The sequence below is a fragment of the Cucurbitaria berberidis genome (assembly GCF_010015615.1).
Source record: "Cucurbitaria berberidis CBS 394.84 unplaced genomic scaffold K460scaffold_3, whole genome shotgun sequence".
NCBI classification, from domain to species: Eukaryota; Fungi; Ascomycota; class Dothideomycetes; order Pleosporales; family Cucurbitariaceae; genus Cucurbitaria; species Cucurbitaria berberidis.
Window position 1 is genome coordinate 2,574,901 of NW_024468937.1, and position 17,727 is coordinate 2,592,627.

The 17,727-nt window shown below is 50.7% G+C and overlaps 6 protein-coding genes across 6 annotated transcripts; 2 read left to right on the forward strand and 4 right to left on the reverse strand.

Annotated features, from left to right (window-relative positions):
• Positions 1 to 66: 66 nt before the first annotated feature.
• On the forward strand, positions 67 to 2,193 carry K460DRAFT_311780 (P-loop containing nucleoside triphosphate hydrolase protein). The gene is made up of 4 exons (XM_040930198.1): positions 67 to 1,216; positions 1,261 to 1,482; positions 1,532 to 1,729; positions 1,793 to 2,193. The coding sequence occupies exons 1-4, from the start codon at positions 82 to 84 to the stop codon at positions 2,158 to 2,160; spliced, it is 1,923 nt and encodes a 640-aa protein (XP_040787974.1). The 5' UTR covers positions 67 to 81; the 3' UTR covers positions 2,161 to 2,193.
• Positions 2,194 to 2,236: 43 nt separating this feature from the next.
• K460DRAFT_366297 (uncharacterized protein) lies at positions 2,237 to 6,406 on the reverse strand. The gene has a single exon (XM_040933339.1). The coding sequence runs from the start codon at positions 6,355 to 6,357 to the stop codon at positions 2,497 to 2,499; it is 3,861 nt and encodes a 1,286-aa protein (XP_040787975.1). The 5' UTR covers positions 6,358 to 6,406; the 3' UTR covers positions 2,237 to 2,496.
• A 145-nt stretch (positions 6,407 to 6,551) lies between these two features.
• Positions 6,552 to 9,478, forward strand: K460DRAFT_355237 (flap structure-specific endonuclease-like protein; the record flags this gene model as incomplete). Its single annotated transcript, XM_040931863.1, has 3 exons — positions 6,552 to 6,565; positions 6,617 to 6,753; positions 6,807 to 9,478. The coding sequence occupies 3 exons, from the start codon at positions 6,552 to 6,554 to the stop codon at positions 9,476 to 9,478; spliced, it is 2,823 nt and encodes a 940-aa protein (XP_040787976.1).
• A 227-nt stretch (positions 9,479 to 9,705) lies between these two features.
• Positions 9,706 to 10,686, reverse strand: K460DRAFT_405676 (glycoside hydrolase family 43 protein; the record flags this gene model as incomplete). Its single annotated transcript, XM_040936874.1, has 1 exon — positions 9,706 to 10,686. One exon carries the CDS (start codon positions 10,684 to 10,686, stop codon positions 9,706 to 9,708), a length of 981 nt encoding a protein of 326 aa, XP_040787977.1.
• A 378-nt stretch (positions 10,687 to 11,064) lies between these two features.
• On the reverse strand, positions 11,065 to 12,867 carry K460DRAFT_385941 (MOSC-domain-containing protein). The gene is made up of 2 exons (XM_040935561.1): positions 12,391 to 12,867; positions 11,065 to 12,251 (listed from the first exon to the last, which is right to left on the reverse strand). The coding sequence occupies exons 1-2, from the start codon at positions 12,608 to 12,610 to the stop codon at positions 11,407 to 11,409; spliced, it is 1,065 nt and encodes a 354-aa protein (XP_040787978.1). The 5' UTR covers positions 12,611 to 12,867; the 3' UTR covers positions 11,065 to 11,406.
• A 179-nt stretch (positions 12,868 to 13,046) lies between these two features.
• Positions 13,047 to 15,805, reverse strand: K460DRAFT_366300 (uncharacterized protein). The gene is made up of 3 exons (XM_040933340.1): positions 15,179 to 15,805; positions 14,736 to 15,130; positions 13,047 to 14,686 (listed from the first exon to the last, which is right to left on the reverse strand). Exons 1-3 carry the CDS (start codon positions 15,420 to 15,422, stop codon positions 13,484 to 13,486), a joined length of 1,842 nt encoding a protein of 613 aa, XP_040787979.1. The 5' UTR covers positions 15,423 to 15,805; the 3' UTR covers positions 13,047 to 13,483.
• Between the last annotated feature and the right edge of the window lie 1,922 nt (positions 15,806 to 17,727).

Here is a 17,727-nt window from a genome sequence, read left to right on the forward strand (position 1 = left end):
CACGTCATGGCGGATTATGAGAGCCCCTACGACTCTGAGGGTGAGGGCGAGGACGAGGTCGAATTCGATAGCGAGTTAGGAATGACTTTGGAGGTTGGTGAGCTCTATCGCGAGAAACCCCATGACGAGTGGGACGAATGGATACCAGATAATGTCCCACGAGACATTGCAACAGCACCAGAATCACTCAAACGCGCTATTGTTGTCTATAAAGAGCGACGACCACCAAAGCCTGCGCTCGTGCTCCACTCAATTGTCGTCCAGAGCCCCCTTTTACGGAAAGTGCTTAATCGCATGTTTGAAGGATACGAGGGTATCAGTACCAAGTTGAAGGAATTGAGATTCTATGCTCCATTTCACGAGTTCTACTACAGATGGCACTGGCTCGAACGATTAATGGAGGAGGAGAAGGACGAACCAACAAGGAAGCATCTCGAATTCATATTTCCGCTGGTTCACAGCCAGATATTTCCACACATCGAAACAATGGAAGACTTTACCAAAAACGGCGTAATCTCGTTCGACTACCTATGGGCAATTTTCCCTCCTGGAACCAACGTTTTCTCGCAACTTGACGGTCAAGAGCGCATCTTCAGTCTGGTAAAGACTGCATATGGGGTTGAAGTAGATGGCACCCGCTATATGTACGTCAAATGCCGGTACATTGATGGCGACGGCACGAAGTTCGGCTTCGTCCATCACAGAACAAATTTATACAGTTTTGAAGGTGTTAGAGAGATCACGAAGTTGGAGATCTTCCCTGCACATTTACACCCGGACGCAGAAGGGCTGGTACGGAGACTCCAAATACGGGGAGAGAAGTTTGAGAACCTCAATGGTTTTCACCACTTAGCCTACTCTGGTCTTTTTCTCGACCATAGTCAACCCAGTCGATTAGGTACAAACGGAAAACACCATATCGATAACAGCCGGATCATTGTTGACTCTGTCATGTTCTCTCAAAAAGTAATACTTCGTGATCGATTTCAACCACTCGAGGACCATAACGAGCAAACTGATGATGGCGATCTTATCGGCGGTGTATTGAATGTTATGCGCCGTGCTACCAGGAAGGCATTCGAGAGATTCAGTTCCATCGTGAAGCAATACGACGACAGACTCTTTACGGGCACAAGTACCTCAAAGCTCACAGCCGAGCAGCTGATGCTATGTACTGCTACAGTCAAGGGCTTCTGCTTAGTGACGAAGAAGTGGGGTAAGTCAACTATTCATTTGGTTCTGCTACGCTAATTCGCAAAGCGGAATTCTATGTAAACAACACAGCCCCAATTAGATGGAATGAGCAAGCCTTCAGTAGACTAGTACTTCCGCACGGAAATAAAGAGATTATCCATGCGTTTGTAGAGGAACAGCTATCCGGAGAAGTTACCTTCGATGACATCATTCAGGGCAAGGGGCAAGGTTTCATAATGCTGCTCAGTGGTGAACCAGGAGTCGGTAAAACACTTACAGCCGAGTCCGGTAAGCCTTTCTCTGTCGGAAATATTAAACATGCATTGACTTGTGTCAGTATCAGAGAAGATGCGAAAGCCCCTATACAGTATGAGCGCTGGCGAGCTCGGCGAAACGGCGTCTGAAGTCGAGGGGTCACTAACTTCAGTACTTGGACTCACATCGAAGTGGGGTGCAATCCTGCTGCTTGATGAGTGTGACATCTTCCTGGAAAGACGTACTACTACGGACATCCGTCGTAATAGACTAGTCTCAAGTACGTCAAACTGGACTGACCGTATTTCCCTACTTTTTCCATGTAGACTAATCAATCGAGTAGTCTTTCTCCGACACCTCGAATACTTCAAGGGTGTCATGTTCCTGACTACGAATCGTGTATCGACGATCGATGCAGCCTTCGAATCGCGAGTTCATCTTACGATCGATTACCCAACACTGGACGAACAGAGTCGTCTGCACATTTGGCGAACGTTTATGACTCCTTCCTATGACGGCGTATATAGCAGCAATTTGAGCGAGGAAGAGCTGCTAAGTTTAGCGAAAACACCACTGAACGGACGACAGATCAAGAATACTGTAAAGACCGCGCAACTGCTTGCCAAGCAGAAGAAGCGACCGCTAGAAATGCAGGATGTTGAGCTCGTGCATAGTGTAAGAATGGGAACTAGGAAACGTAAAAGGCCTTGAGCTCTTGGAACCACTTGCGACAAAGGAATCGACTAACATGCAAGGACTATACGAACTACGGCAGGTTCACGTTCAATCGAGGTAATCAAGTTCTGATTTGATGTGCAACTCTGGGCAAAGGGAAACATTTCTCTTTTATACATGTTATATTGGCGCCGAAACATTCATTTCCAAGATAAAATTGAGTATTGTGGTATCATAGCATGAAACCCATTCAGTAAACTCCAAACTCCATAGATAGTCGGCCGTTATCACACATTCCCGCTCAAGACCAAACACCTTTCTAAGGACAATACTCCCAGCAAGGTTCCATCCACACACCCTCACATCAAGCCCTCACTGCGGCCACGCGACCGTCAGAGCTCCTCTCCTGTGTATCTCCTTCCCTGCCTTCTCATCCCTCCGCACAGCCTCACCAATGACTATAGTGGCTAGCCTTTTCACAACGTCATCACCCCTGATCGCGTCCCCGCTCCTACCAGGCGCGCAATCACCCATCTGAATCTCTCTCTGATTGAAATTTTCGTACTCATCAATGCCCTTCAAACTTAGCGACTGCATATACACAGCGCACAGCACAACCAGTTCCTCGCTCATGACCATGCTGTAGCCCCATACCGAATACACTGCTCCGACGTACGCATGCTTGCTCGTAGAAAGAAACTGGTTGAGGAGGTCGGTGTTGGTTTGCGATAGAGGCGTTGCTGGTTTGATAGAGGGCGAGAAGAGAGCGGGGTGTTTGAGGTGTGTGGTGTAGAGTTTGTCGAGGGCTTTGTAGTGTGTCTTCGTCCAGGGCTCTATCCTGGGCAAAGGAGTAAGTCTGGAGAGAATAGGGTGTGCGGCTGCCGTAGCTGGGCGACTGAGTGCTTCGAATAAGGTAGACGTTAGGCGACTGAAAATGCCTGTGGTGGGTTGTTCATGTTGCTCTGTGGGTTCAGTGCTATTGGAAGGTTGAGCGCCCGAATTTGAACTGGCGTCTGTGTCTTCGTACACCGAGCTCTCATCCGTCCCAGTCTCCTCTGTGCCATCTTCAGCGTGCATTGGCATGGCTGCTGCCATCTGATGCGACTCCCTGTGGCTGCTAAAAAGTGACACTGGTCTACGAGTTGGAGATAGCATGCTCTGCGCAAAGCTCTCCTGTTTCGGCGGTGGACTTGGCAGGACAACGGTTGTGTCTTTATGCCAAGTTCTGCTCGGTTCAGTGATTTCAGTGATCTCATTGAGACTACGTTGTTGCGGCTCATAAGCATCAAGGTATTCATTCGCCTCATTGCGTACACGCCGGATGCTGGAAGTCGTCGAACCTTCCATCTCGACGCGGAACTGGCGCTGGTCGGAGGCTACCGAAAGCATACTTTCGCCGTCTACAATGGTATGGAATGGTGAGCTCTGTGGAAGTGGCAACGATGACTCGTCTGTAATACGGTAAGGAGAGTCGGACGAGATATCAGATCCACGAAGCTCCCGACGCAACGGGCTACTCTTGTTTGGTGACGTTGGCAAGCCTGGGAAGCGAGGTGGTGTGTCTAAAAATGGATTTGTCTTTGTCGCAGAAAGCGAGTTCTTTGTTGCGACTGGAGGTGAGGATTCTGGAACTAGGCTTTCACCCTCATTCAATAATGTAGAAAGACTCGGCTTGTCTACCTTCTTCTGCTTCAGTTCAGTAGCTCGGTTGTTTTTGAAGATGTTGGGCATATTTGATTGAAAGAACATGCCCGTATCGTCGCTAGCATCGCTAGCATAGCTGTCCTCCTCCTCCTCATCATCATCTTCCATCTCTCCATCTTCAGCAACAGTAATTTCGGCTAGCTTTGCTTTACCCTCATGAACACTTGCTGAGACCGGCTCAGAAGACTTCGTTTGTGGGGGCGACAGCTGTTGAGGAGATTCTGCCTCGTCACTGTATTGGAAGTTGTTTGCACTTTTGCGACGCCACGTCCTGGGAAGCTTTCCACGAGCGGGCTTAACTACACCATCATCTGCAAAAATATCCTGTAATTGCAGAGATACCTCCGGAGGTACATCTTCTTCTTCCAACGAGTTGGACGAACGACTGGCCTCCTCTTGCCAGATGTCTGGGTAATCATCCTGCTGCGTACGCTGAGTCGCCTCGCCCGCGTTTGCGGTTTCACGACCACGAAGCAGGCGTCGACGTTCATTACTAGCGTTCTCGAAGCGCTCGCGCTGGGCACTTGTTATGACAACAGGAGGAGTGTCAATCCGCCAGCTCATCTCATCTTCACTACTCGCAGGACTGATTAGCGAGCTTGCTACGTCTTCGACATTCAAAGATGGATATTGAACATCGTTTGCTTCGACGGACTCCCCCGCGGGTGTGGTGATATGATCGTCGCGTTCCTCAGGCGTCAAAAGACGGGACTGGCGATACTTTCGCTGAGTTCTGAAGATGCCTTCTTTAAGTGCTAGTTTAGGCTCCTCTTTGATAGGGCTGGAGGGGCCAGGTGAAGCAGGGTCATTTGTTTGATCTTGTGCAAGCTGCTCACCCAGACGAAGACCTGCCTGCAGTTCCTTTCGCGTGCCCTCACTAAATCCTCGAAAGAGGTCATCAAGCTCATCGCGCTTCTCATCGCGCGCTTTCTGCGAAGGCTGAGGTGTCAAGCGACTGGGATCCAGAACGCCTTGGAGAACGACGCCAGCCGTTACCACTCGACCGAGCCTTGGGGTTTCGGTTTTCGGCACATTGGTTTGTACTGGGTTAATAGCTGGCGGGATTTGTGGGACTTCAGTGTCAATAGCAGGCGTTTTGTAACGTGGTGATGGAACCGGGTGTAATGTGTCGATCGGCAGCAGACATGCTGCATCGTAGCTCAGGTCTGACGAGGCTCTATCGGTCGTTTGAGACCCAGATGCATTAGAGCTGTTTGTAGTTGGTCGCAAGTACTCGTGCTGAAGCAAAGATCCGATGCGTGGTTTTGCAGTATTCTGCACGTCCTCGGCCTTTGGTGGACTGCTCAAACTTCCATTATTAGGTAAAGAGTCCACAGAGATCATGCTGAAGCTCTCGCTATCGAGGACGGTTGTGTCATCTGGCATCCTTGTAGCGCCTTCGTCAAAAGCAAAGTTCATATTATCTTGAAATTCGTCGTCGTCATCATCCTCGAACATTTGAGTTGGCGGCACGTCGGGATCATTGTCATCAGTGCCGGTCAGGGCATTATGCTCCTCTTCACTCGATTGTGTAGAGGAATTCTCGCTTTGTGTATGCAGGTCTGCTGACATCGCTCTTGGGACAATAGTGTTCTGCATTGTCTCTGTATGTTCGAAATCTTCGTCCCCGCTGGATGGAGTGAGGAGGTCGCTGCCTTCATCTGACCCTTCATCTGATATCGGCTCGACAAAGATCGCCTTCTTCGAGTGTGGAGTGCCTTTGCGGGGACGTAGTGTCTTCCCCAGCTCGGTTGGTACTACCTGTGGTGTGGCATCCGTGGTCTCGATAAGTGGAATGAGTGTCTCTGGGGTGGCAAAGCGCGTGCTCTTCTTTGAGCTCGAGAATTTCGACTTCATGACAGGTTCCGGTGTCGCGTTCAAAGAGTATGCGCCCCGAGCCTCCGGTACCTGAACCACCGACGTTTCGTCGTCTTCAGCCGGTAGCTGTACGCTCTTCCTCGGGCGACCCCTCCGCTTCTTGAGCGGTACATCGGTATCTACATCTCCCGCACTCGATTCCACGGCCCCCAAACTTGCATCTCTTGAATCGGACCTTGATGCTTTCTTCAGTGGTGTTCCGCTTCGCTTGGGCCTAGCAGCCGCTGCTACATCTGACTTCCTCGGCCGTCCACGCGGGCGCTTAGCTGGAGACTGCGCGTCTGGATCCTTCAATGGTACGGTGGTGGTCTTCGTCCTTGTAAATCGCTTCACACTTGGGGATCTGGCGTGCTCTTCATCGCTTCCGGGCTCAGCTTGTACAGTGACTTTGATGCGCCACGGGCTTGCGCTGCCCATTCGTGGTGTGTTCATGATTAGTGATTTCGAGGGCGACGAGAAGTCTACCCCCGACAAATCCAATCTGTTGTTCTGCTTGTTCGGCGAAGACGCAGTGAACGGCTCTCTCTGGGTTGTTTGGCGCATCGCTTTGGCGGTGTTTTCGTTTGTAGAGAGGGCCAGAGGATCCGGGCTTGAGTCGTAACTGCGGTCGCCATCATGGCTCGCAATCGTACTTCGACCTCGAGGCGCCATAACTAGGGCGTTTTCCGAGGAATGGGTGTATTGTTGGTAGCGATAGTTGTGGTGGCGTTGAAACGTGCTGCTCTTGGGATGCAGGCGGGACGTGTTACGCGCAGTCGCCCTAGCAACAATCTTATCGGTGCCGGCTGGGCGCATCACCTCGACACAGCCAGCCAGACAACCCAATTGTCGAGCATGGATTCGCAATGGGCATTCATGGGTGAGTATCGTACTTTTCTACTAACCTGCTTACTTGTACTGATGCGCACAGAATCTACAAGGAGATCGGGCCCGGAAAGCGCATAGCCCTCTCGAAACTCGCCGTGGAGAAGTTTGAAGAGACCGGCAGACCGTTGCGCATTGCCATCGACACATCTATCTGGCTCTTCCAGATACAAGCAAGCAAAGGTATACAAGTCTGGATCGCACGTGGATGTAGAAGAGACACTGACGGCAAACAGGTGGCACTAATCCCGCCCTGCGCACCTTCTACTACCGCCTCCTTCGTTTGATCGCACTCGCTATTCATCCCGTCTTCGTATTCGACGGACCAAACAAGCCACCTTTCAAACGGAACAAACGCACCGGCCCCAATGTCGCATCTATACCCGAATTCCTAGCGAAGCAGCTCCTGAAACAATTTGGTTATCCTATACACCTAGCGCCAGGAGAGGCAGAGGCAGAATGCGCGTTATTACAGCGCGAAGGCATAGTCGATGCCGTGTTGAGTGAAGATGTGGATACTCTCATGTTTGGAAGCGGCATCACCATTCGGAACTGGTCGCCAGAGAAGACAGGCAAGACGCCGACGCATGTCAATGTCTATGATGCAGTCGAGACAAAGAACGGGCCGACGGGCTTGGATCGGGAAGGCATGATTTTGGTCGCGCTGATGAGTGGAGGAGACTATGTTCCCGAAGGTATTCCCGGGTGCGGTCCAAAGACGGCATGCGAGGCCGCGAAGGCTGGCTTTGGGAGCGACCTATGCAAAATCCCGAGGAATGATGCCAGGGCTCTGTCAGAGTGGCGAGAGCGACTACAGCACGAGTTGAAGTCGAATGAGAGCAAGCACTTCAAGCGAAAGCACGGCGCTCTAAAAATTCCCCACGACTTTCCTCGACTGGATATTCTAGGATACTACACGCATCCGGCCATTTCCAACCAGGCTGGACTGGATAAACTTCGTCGATCGATCAACTGGGACCAAGATCTTGACTTCCCAGGCCTACGCGACTTTACCCACGATGCGTTCGATTGGGTTAAACTGGAAGGCGCAAAACACTTCATCCGCAGTCTTGCGCCCTCTCTTCTCGTGCGCCAACTACATATGCGAGCTAAAAAGCTCGATCGATTCCCTACGTCTGATCTTCAGGCCATACAAGAAGACGAAGCACTCCTTGTCAAGGGGATTCACGGAAAACGAACTCACCCGGTTACCGACAATAGTACGGAACTTCGTGTAAGCTTCAACCCTATTGAGCTTGTGAAGATCGACATCAGTAAGGAAGACCCCGATGATGAGCCCGATGCACCGCCCCCGAACTCACAGATGGGCGAAGTTGATCTAGACGACGACTTGCCCTTGGATCTTGAAGATGACGGTAAGAAACGCGGTCCCACAAAGTTCGACCCTGCAAAGGCTGCGAGGATATGGGTCATGGAGACCTTTGTCAAGATTGGAGTGCCGTTGAAGGTTCAAGATTGGGAAGCGGAACGACGGACGAAGCTAAAACCAAGGCGAGCAGCAACGGTGCAAGACTCTGGTAACACTGCACCGAAGGCGAGGAGTGGTGCGAAGAGGATGAAAACTACGGGAGATCTACCACAGGCTGCCATTGAACGATTTGCAAAAGTCACCAAGCCTCGCGTGAAGCTGTCCCGATCCTTAGCGAAGACGCAAGATGAAAGTTCTGGCCCCCCCCGGCCACCATCGCAGCCTGCACCACAAGCAAAAAGAAATGTGGTAAACTTACTATCTTCGTCGCCTGTGCGAAAACAACGCACAACACCAGCACCCCAGGCGGTACGTGAGAAGTCACTGTCTCCAGTCATGGAAGTGCTGCCACCGAGCGTGATGAAGAGAAGGCGAGCCCCGATACAGCGCTCCCACACACTCTCGGCCGATATTACTACTTCGTTCGGTCGGCCAAACACACCACCATTAGACACTATAGAAGTGTTGGACTTGGAGGATTCACCTGTACTTCCTTCACTCTCACAGGTTCCCCTAAAAAGAGCGAAAGCACAAGCTGCGAAAACTGTACCATTCATGAGAGCCCTACGCGGTACTTCTGTCACTTCAGCCCCAGGAAAGTCGAGACAGACTACATTGGATACATGGCGAGCTTCGGCAACACCTACAAAGCTACGAGATGCTACGCCGGTAATTGATGCAGCACCTATATCTGTACCGCCAGAACTTCGACCATCTGCCGAAGGTGTCGACACATTAGATTTGACTCTTTCGTCGCCATTACTATTACAGAAACAGAACCCTCTTCCTTTGAAGCTCCGACAGACTGTTCCAAAATCGTACACGCGGCCGCCATCAATCTCGTTATCTTCCAACGCTTCACACACTTCTAGGCGTTCTACATCGTCCTCATCTTCAACTTTGAGCAAGAGGTCCAGCACTAAAGACGCCACAACTACCACTCGGAGTCAACGCGTCTCGCCTCGTCTCAACAAGACAGCATCCGCCTCTCCAGAGATCGACACGTTGGATCTTACAACCCCACCTCCCGTTGCAAGACACTCTATGTCACCAGAGGTTGACACATTGGACCTATCAGAACTCTCCCCTGTATCTCCTCCCGCACCAGTATCAAAAACCACCACACCACTCTCTCCATCGCTTACTCAGAGCCCCCCCTCAAATCTCCGCCGCTCTCCACGCAATCACAAGTCCACGTCACCGAAGCCTCGCATAAGAACATCACCACCAGCGGCATGGAAAGCGCGGGAAAAGAAAAAGCGGCAGATTGTACTACGAGAAAGTGTCGCTGGTGCATGGGACTTTGTGGATATTGATAGTCCGCCAAAGGTGGGCGAGGGTGTCGCAAATGCTGAGCTCAAAGGAAAAGAGAGACGAAAGTGGCGAGAGAGCGAGGTTGAGGTGCTGGATCTGACTTAGCTGGGTTGAGTGCTAGGTTGAGGTTGTACCGATTTCTATATTCTATTTATATGATGTACATAATTGGTTCATGAGACATGATGGATATGAAGCAAAGTATGGTACGGCGTTTTCGTATTGCCTGGCATGGCTTAAATATTGTGAAAGAGCGAATCACTCGCAACTTCAGATATTACCCCTAGAAGAGAATATTGAAGAGAAGTACATTATGCTAATTATTTACACCTTTAAACCTTTGGCTGGTCCTCTGCCAACTTGATCTTGCCTTGCTCATCATACACAATCTCCCTAATCTTGACACATCTCAGGTGATTCACACCCTTGGACAGCGAAGAATCGTGGTAGAACAGATACCACTTGCCCTTGAACTCAGCAATCGAATGATGCGTCGTCCAACCAATAACAGGCTCGAGTATCCTGCCTGCATACGTAAACGGACCGAAGGGGTTGTCGCCTATCGCATAGCACAAAAAGTGCGTATCGCCCGTGGAGTAGGAGAAGTAGTACTTCCCATTATACTTGTGGAGCCAAGCAGCCTCGAAGAAGCGGCGGTCGTGATCAGCGGCTTTGATCGGCTCGCCCGCTTCATCGAGAAGAACCACGTCCTTGACCTCTGATACAAACGACGTCATGTCGTCGCTGAGCTTTGCTACTTTCGCCGTCAACGCATTGCCCTCCTGCGCCTCCATGGTCGAATAGTCATCTTTGATGTACGCGCCGCTCGCCCAGCATTGTAACTGCCCTCCCCAGATACCGCCAAAGTAGAGATACGCCGCGCCGTCATCATCTACAAAACTCGCGGGATCGATGCTGAAGCTGCCCTTGATTGGTTCCAGCTCGGGCTTGAATGGTCCCTCGGGCTTATCTCCCACTGCAACACCGACTCTGAACACGCCCTCCTTGTCCCGCGCAGGGAAGAAAAGATAGTATTTGCCGTTCTTGCTCGCTGCATCGGGAGCCCAAAGCTGTTTCTGGACCCAGGGGATGTCCTCTTGCTTGAGGACTACGCCGTGGTCTGTTACTGGGCCGCCTACTTCCTCCATGCTGAAGACGTGGTAGTCATTCATGTCGTACTGGTCGCCATTGTCATTATCCTTGATATCTGTCTCGCGGTCATGTGAGGGGTAGATGTAGAGTTTGCCATTAAAGACGTGGGCTGAGGGGTCGGCGGTGAAGACATGGGTGACGATGGGTTTCTTGTCGGCCATGGTGTATAGGGTTCAGCGGTCGATGATAGGGATATGAGTGGTACTGGTGGGCAACCGAATTGTACAGCAGCTATATGTAGGCTTCGCCATGACTTTATGGATGGAGGGGTGTGTTGCCCCACGGCGCGGGAGAGCTGGCCTATTTAACCGTCGGGACGGCTATCCTGGGGCCAAGCGTCTGTCTGTTGCATCCAAGACCGTCATAGTATTGCTCAATCGCGGTGTTAAAACGGGTCAGTTGAGAGAAAAGAAAAGGATGATGTCGTGAATGTACGCTTTAGCCGTCAATTCTTCCGGCGCAGACACGGGCTTTGTTCCGATGCGCGAAATGCCTCGGGCTGGCGGACAACACTAGCATCATGTTGAAATAGGAACATCACACGCAGTTTCTAATATGGAGAGCTAGACATATTCACGGCTTTTCGTAAATGCCAATCAGCCGTTACAATATACATGTCTCTTCCGAGTTTCTTCCTGATAACCTGCTCTTCATCTCAACGGAACGTGAGATAGGGATGAATCGATGCCCGATCGACTCATATAACGCACGAAAGTTTGGTTCACCAAAGCTGCCCCAAGAAACAAATTGTCGTACTCTAAATTCATGTGGTATTCTTTAAGAGATGAACTTGGAAACTAATTCTTCGTGCGGGTTGCGTCCTAGGTCAATTGAAAGACTTGCTCCATAGGTAAAGACTAGCATCTCCCAGGTGAGCACCCTCAAAAGCCGGTAATATATCGATGCTTATCTGTGACTTCCGTTACCTCGAAATTCATGCCAACTTTCAACTCGCCTGTCTCCCTAGGCACACACAACATGCCATAACAAGGCTTAAACGTAATCCCCTCATCAATCCTCCTATATTTCATGAGTGTATCCCACGGTTGCCTCTTGTGCTCCTCCGCTGTATCAGGATCGACATTTGGAACATGGCATCTCGCGCAGCGTTGCGTAATATCAAGAGTAATCGATCCTTTACCGGACTTGGGCGTAATCTTGAGCGTTTTCCAACGGTCTTCGTCCCAGGGTGCGTTTGCATCGCCCCTGACAATGATATTTGGCCGGAAGCGTCGGATGTCGATGGTGATATTTTCTGCAGCTTTCAGGCGCGTATTGAGCTCGTCGATGCTGCTCTCGTTGCCGACAAGAAGAGGCATGAGATCAGGAAAACATGTTGAGGCATCTCTTCCTAGGACTTGCTTTGCTCCATTCGAGGCCAATGTCCTGGGATCGTTGGAGAATGGCGGTTTGTACACCAGCCTAACTTCTTTACCAAAGAACCTGTTGAAAGGAGCAGTGAGGTCGGTAGAGTACACGCATGAAGACGTCCATTTGTTCCAGATCTTAGCTCCATGCGATTCGGTGTTTGAGGAAAGCCAATCTTCCGAAGGGTGAGCTGGAATCGAAAATTCTAGCTTCTCGTCGATGGTGTTTGGAGCCGGCGCGGTAACGGTTAGGGTGTCTGTTTTTGCGTCGTAGGAAGTTCGGATCAAGGTCATCCTGGAGTTTTGGCGGATAGTGAGGAATTCATAGTCAGGATATGTTACCCACATCCATTGGCGATCTGATAACTGTCAGCATTCATTTGACCGGGGATGGAGACCAATAGTCATAGATCACTTCGTAGAGCTAGTTGAATTGAGACAGCAATCGGAAAGCCCTAACAAAGTGCTGCAGGCGTACGCAAAACTTGAGAGACGTACCGAGATCAAGCCCCGTGGGTAATAGCTTCGCCGACTGTACAGAGATGCCATGACATGATTTGATCGGGTGTATGAGTAGCGCGGTAATTTCGGTTGGTGGAGGTAGAGGCCCAGCTGCATTCTTTTGTTGCGGACTTCGTGTGAAGTAAATATATGTCAGAATCGGTAGGAAGAAAGCCGACAGTATGATTGCTCCTTGTGTGGCATTAGAAAGCGCCATTGTGATGACGCCCGCCCTGAGGTCGAAATGGATCGATATGCAATTCCTGAAAAATTGAAAGCGATCAAGATTCGGTCTTGCTTCTGTTTTTCTGGGAACGCTGCAAGTATGTTCTCGGAATGTTTGCGCAATCTTATGGGCGTCTTCAAGGCCGAACTTTAGACTGCTGCAAAGCTTACGTTGACCGAAGTCCGAACACAGGTATGCGCAGTAAGCCTCTTGTCTTCAAATTTAAGTCGCACAAGGGGAATTTGTAATCGGACGCCTGGAATGGATGACTCAATGTGCAGCTGCGCGGGGAACAAACTGTCGGCAAGCACTAGCGCTGCCGGACGGCAACCCTCTGGTTGTAGATCGGGTTTGGCTGGGCCTTGACAGCTGCAGCTGTTCTTGGTTAGGCTCGGGTATGCAATTGATGGATACCAAGGTATATCGATCGAGACGTATTAAGTAAGAAACATTTGAAGTTATTTAAACTCTATCTATGGTATTTGCCCAAGCCTGCCGTCCAGCATCATTACGTCAATCGCATTGCAACATGCCATGAACCTCAGTAGCAGTGTGACGAAAAGGGGGTATTAGGTGCAAAACACTAACTACACGGAGACTCATCTCTGCAAAATCAATCGTGCATAACGCTGCATCATGGGTATAACATCTTCCCATCGCCGCTCAAACATTCATTGTACGTAAGGAAAGAAAGGGAAGATACTGGCTCCGTTGAGGTGACGTGTAGCTCGCGTCGGGAAACGGGGCGAGGTTCGGAGTCACTTTCTCAGTGAGGGTTTATTTTGTTTCTGTAAAGGAGAGCGTAAATGTGCGGTGCCGAACCAGCCGGCTTTCAAGTCGAAAAGGGGAAAGAACTGCTGAAATTTAACCCCAGTTGAGTTCATCGTTCCATGTCCCGCCCATGTCCCGCTGCGACACAAGACTATGCTGTGATATGTTGCTAGGACGACGTCGCATGATCATCCGCGAAAATCGGTTCTGTTGGTGGTCATCCTTAGGAGGTGGAGGCGGCGGTTGTTCTTGCTGTAGCCCACGATGACTCGAGTTTGATATGTTGATCAGCTTTGGCACATACCGACGCGATGTCGGGGTGCTGGGATGCTGTTGGAGGAAATTCGGTGGGAGACTTTGTCTAGGAGGGTAGTGTGCGAAATTGGCGTATTGGGACGTGGGCACGGAGATGACCTCCTTCGGTTGGTTGTAGTTCAAGTACGAAGTCGGTTGCTGGAAGTTGATGAGATCAGGCGTAGATACAAAGCCTGCATTTGGCCAAGTCTGCTGCTGTTGAAAGCCCTGAGCAACAGGCTGGGAGTAGTCTGTCGGAAGGGTCGTCATGTTGGTATCGAATCCACTGAAAGCACCCATTCCAACCGCCGCATTCATGTTGTTTTGGGAAATGTCCGTGCTAACGGGCCATTGCGACTGTTGTAACGTTTGGTGGTGCATGTGTTGAGGGGGCTCCACTGGATCTATGTCCATCATAGTGTGGTCGGATGGGACTCCATGGGAGCTTTGGAGTCGTTGATTAGACCCATAGTCAGCTGTCTCCAATTTGAACTCGACGATCTCGCCATGGCCAGAATCGGTAGGCTCGGAAACGTCAGGGGCGCTCTCGGTCGTTGGCTCAACGACATCCTTAATTTCGATCTCCGCCATGTCGTAGGTATCCTGCACCAGCTTCTCGGTGTCAAACACCCTGGTGTCCCACTTTGTTTCCAATTTGTATCTCAGTCGGTTGCACTTCTTCGACTCCCACGCCAGCGTTGGCCAGTTCGGTTCGTCTCCATGTCGTTGTACCATCATCTGGTTCCACGCATGTGAAACTTCTTCTTGCTTTAACAAGCCAAGGACGACATTAGTAAAGTTCCATTTCGAGCTTCCCTTCTCTTCAAAGTGCAACGCAATGTGCTCGCATCTCTCTTCCCAGGTGGTCAATAGACAGGCACAAAAACCGCAGCCCCAAGCGTCTTTGTCGTGCATTACAATCTCGTATTTCTTGACGCATGGTGATGCTTTTCTGCTTGTTGGCTGTCCGCTCTCCCTGGGTTGTTTGCAGTGCTCACAGCCCTAACATATGTCAGTATGCCACAATCTAAAGAACGGGAAACGGTCGTACATGTAGCTTGGTGTGATGCTCACGAAAGCGTTTTCCTGCGTGGAATATCTGCTCGCAATCTGGACAGCGCCATGTGAGTCTCTGCTCGTGGAACTCTTCTTCATGCGACTTCCAGTAGGGCTTTGACTTGAGGGCCTTGTCACAAAATGTGCACGCAAAATTCTTCGGCGCGGGTGTCGAGGCCGTAGATATGGTCGAGAGACGAGAGGACGCGGTTGATAGACGCGAGGATGCGGCGCTGTAATGCGTGAACGACGAATCCGTGGAAGCGACCGATGAACGTGGGTCGGAGAGCATGCTGGGAACTCTGCTTGACGGTACGCTTAGATACGAAGACGCACGGCTTCCCACTGTCGACATGGACGACCTGTCGGCGCTTGGAAGGCGCATACCATCTGGAAACGAGTGAGCGAACGCGTTGCTAGGGATGCGCCATTACTGACCTCCATTGCGCGCCGCCTGTAGCAGCAGCAGGATCTGTTGATCATCGAGATGTTTCAAGGCATTGATGTGATCAATAACCTGATGAGCGAAAAGACTCTGACCAGAGTGACGGGGTGACGACGACACGGTTTCGGTAACGCTGCTCAAGGGCGTGGAGCTCTGTAGACTGCGACGCGGGCGTTTGAAGGTGCTACTCTGCTGAGGAGTGCTGTATTGATAAAGTTGAGGCTCGTCGGTCTCCATGTTATCCAAATGCGCGTGTTGAAGCCAGTATCATGCCGGTAATTGTTAGGTTGCGGGCCGTGTTGGGCGGGAAGCGTGCTGTTGTCGCTACGAAAGGGAGGCGGAAGTACGCGAAACGGAAGCGTTCGAGAAGGTGCCGCGTTTTTGTTCGATGGATGAAAGGGTACAAGCTTGGATCTTAGGCCGTTAGGAAGACACTGATCGTCTAATCTCCCGGGTGGAGGCGGATGGCTCTTGTTTAGAAGGGGAGCATCCGTGTGGACCGTTTCAAGGGTTTCAAGAAGAGTCCAAGGTTCCGATGAGAGGGCCTTGGCCTGCAGGCATGCATGGACATGTCATCTCTCCCGCGCAAGGCTTTGGTAAATATAGCACGGAGATCTCTACGGTAAGCCGCATTCTTGTGCATAATGCGCGGCGACCAACTCATTTCCTCTTGTTTCGCGCGTTTCCCTCTAGCACGCGCAAAAGCAAACGCGACAGATGTTCCTGAGCGGATCGCCGTGCTGGCCGCGATCGCGCTGCAGGGCTTCTGGGGAGCGAGCTCAGGGGTTAACAACGTGAAACAGCGCTAGATGGTGTCTGGATCAACCGCGTCAGAGCATCTGGAGCCTTCGCTTGCACTATGTATGGGAGCTAAGCCCCAATGATCACCCCACCAGCCTGTGAGAGCAATGTGCAGCCGGTCACTGGTCAGAGACACGTCTCAGGATGCGTTCCTGCGATTTATGATTTTCTGGGTAACACCAGACATGAGAGCGAGAGCGTACGCTTGACGATGACTTTGATGTAGGTTTTGAAATGTGAGAATTTGTCGGTGTAGCTGACATCATATTTGCTGCCACCTTGTGATCTTTGTGGAAGCCCAGAGCAGCTCAAACCAAATGGGTTTTGCAAATAAATCCAGTTCTTGGTCCTTGAGGAAAAGTTGTTGGCGCCTATTGGACTGTGAACGAGAATTTACCTCCTCACGTGTACTCGTACAAGCGTTCGCGCTTGGTCCGCTCGGTCGCAAGGCTGCGTCATTTTCGTGGTGGGAAATAAGTAAAGGAGTCCTGCAGATTTTAGCATGTCGTCAAGTGATCGCCCTACCGGTGATCTGCCATCGTTGCGAGCGCTCGAAACCAAGGTTACCTTGCAACTGCTACTTGGCAACCGACCTTCATCCTGGGGTGCGGATGTTCGACGACTTGAGAGCCAAAACCTGTACTATTTTCAGACGGAGCATAACGTTCCGACCGGAACAGGAAAGACGTCTGTCAAAAGCCACGGAGTTTTCCCTTGTCCATGACTATGATCTTGCATAGGATGAAACCACGCCCACTGAAGTGAGTTGACCAACCTACCACCGAGTGAACCAAACAGATCCTTTGCGGCGCAGTAACGGAAACCCCGAGCGCAGCTGGGACAGCCATATTATAGGTATACGAATACATATAGCTATTCCTCGTCTTAGCACCAAACTAGATTACCCTGGCATTTAAGATCAAACACAAGAAAAGTAGGGAGCAAGTGAGAGAAAGCTGAAGTTGATTCGACTGACAGATCGTCTTCTCAGCGGCAGAGAGCAATTTGCATCGGAGCTATCAGGTCTCTGGATGTAGTTGAGAGAATAAAGGGAAATCATATTTCTCTGATGGAGGAGATTGCATTCAAGGTGGCGTTTATGCTGTTATCAGCTCGGTACCCGGCTGTACTTTGTCTGCGGGCCGGGGCCGCATGCTTGCGTGCGGGAGACATAGCTGAAAGAGAAGTGTAGGGCTGAGCTTTGGGGAGGTTGGAGAAAGTCCGTTCGTCGTGAAAATCTTGTTTCTGGACCAAGGGTCGCCGACATTATCCCAGATATGCCCATAACCCAGTCAACGTTTCTTCTCGGAGGTTGCCGTCAATGGAGCGCAAGATCAGCAATGTGGATCTGGGCTAAACGGTTAAACCGGACGACGATTAGATCGTCAGTCGGTGAGCTTCCTTGAATCTGAATTGGTAGTCGTTAATCCTGCACCTTATGAGAAACGCAGCGTTGTAACCCAAGACATTTTATGAAAAGGTAGATGAAAGGGCTGGAGATGTGTAGTCTGCGCGTACCAGGAAAAGTGATGCTTCGTGAACTGCCGTCAATTACTTTCTCCATGCTCTTCCACTGTCTGGGTGGGCTATTATCAAAACCCTCGTTAATCAAGGAGGCCTCGGATCAGATGCTGGAAGATATGCAGGCTGGCATATAGATACTGGATGCATATAAATGCTGAATAGAAGCAATATGACAAAGAAAGCCGAAAACGTGAGCTGTTAGCAACCGCGCCAAAGA

Coding starts and splice junctions, on each gene's coding strand:
- K460DRAFT_385941 (XM_040935561.1), bottom strand. CDS start 12,610: ATGGCGCTTTCTAATGCCACACAAGGAGCAATCATACTGTCGGCTTTC. Junction 12,252..12,390: donor ACCCACGGGGCTTGATCTCG/GTACGTCTCTCA, acceptor GACAGTTATCAG/ATCGCCAATGGATGTGGGTA.
- K460DRAFT_311780 (XM_040930198.1), top strand. CDS start 82: ATGACTTTGGAGGTTGGTGAGCTCTATCGCGAGAAACCCCATGACGAG. Junction 1,483..1,531: donor AACACTTACAGCCGAGTCCG/GTAAGCCTTTCT, acceptor GACTTGTGTCAG/TATCAGAGAAGATGCGAAAG. Junction 1,730..1,792: donor TCGTAATAGACTAGTCTCAA/GTACGTCAAACT, acceptor TCAATCGAGTAG/TCTTTCTCCGACACCTCGAA.
- K460DRAFT_366297 (XM_040933339.1), bottom strand. CDS start 6,357: ATGGCGCCTCGAGGTCGAAGTACGATTGCGAGCCATGATGGCGACCGC.
- K460DRAFT_366300 (XM_040933340.1), bottom strand. CDS start 15,422: ATGGAGACCGACGAGCCTCAACTTTATCAATACAGCACTCCTCAGCAG. Junction 15,131..15,178: donor ACAGGCGGCGCGCAATGGAG/GTCAGTAATGGC, acceptor ACTCGTTTCCAG/ATGGTATGCGCCTTCCAAGC. Junction 14,687..14,735: donor AGCATCACACCAAGCTACAT/GTACGACCGTTT, acceptor GACATATGTTAG/GGCTGTGAGCACTGCAAACA.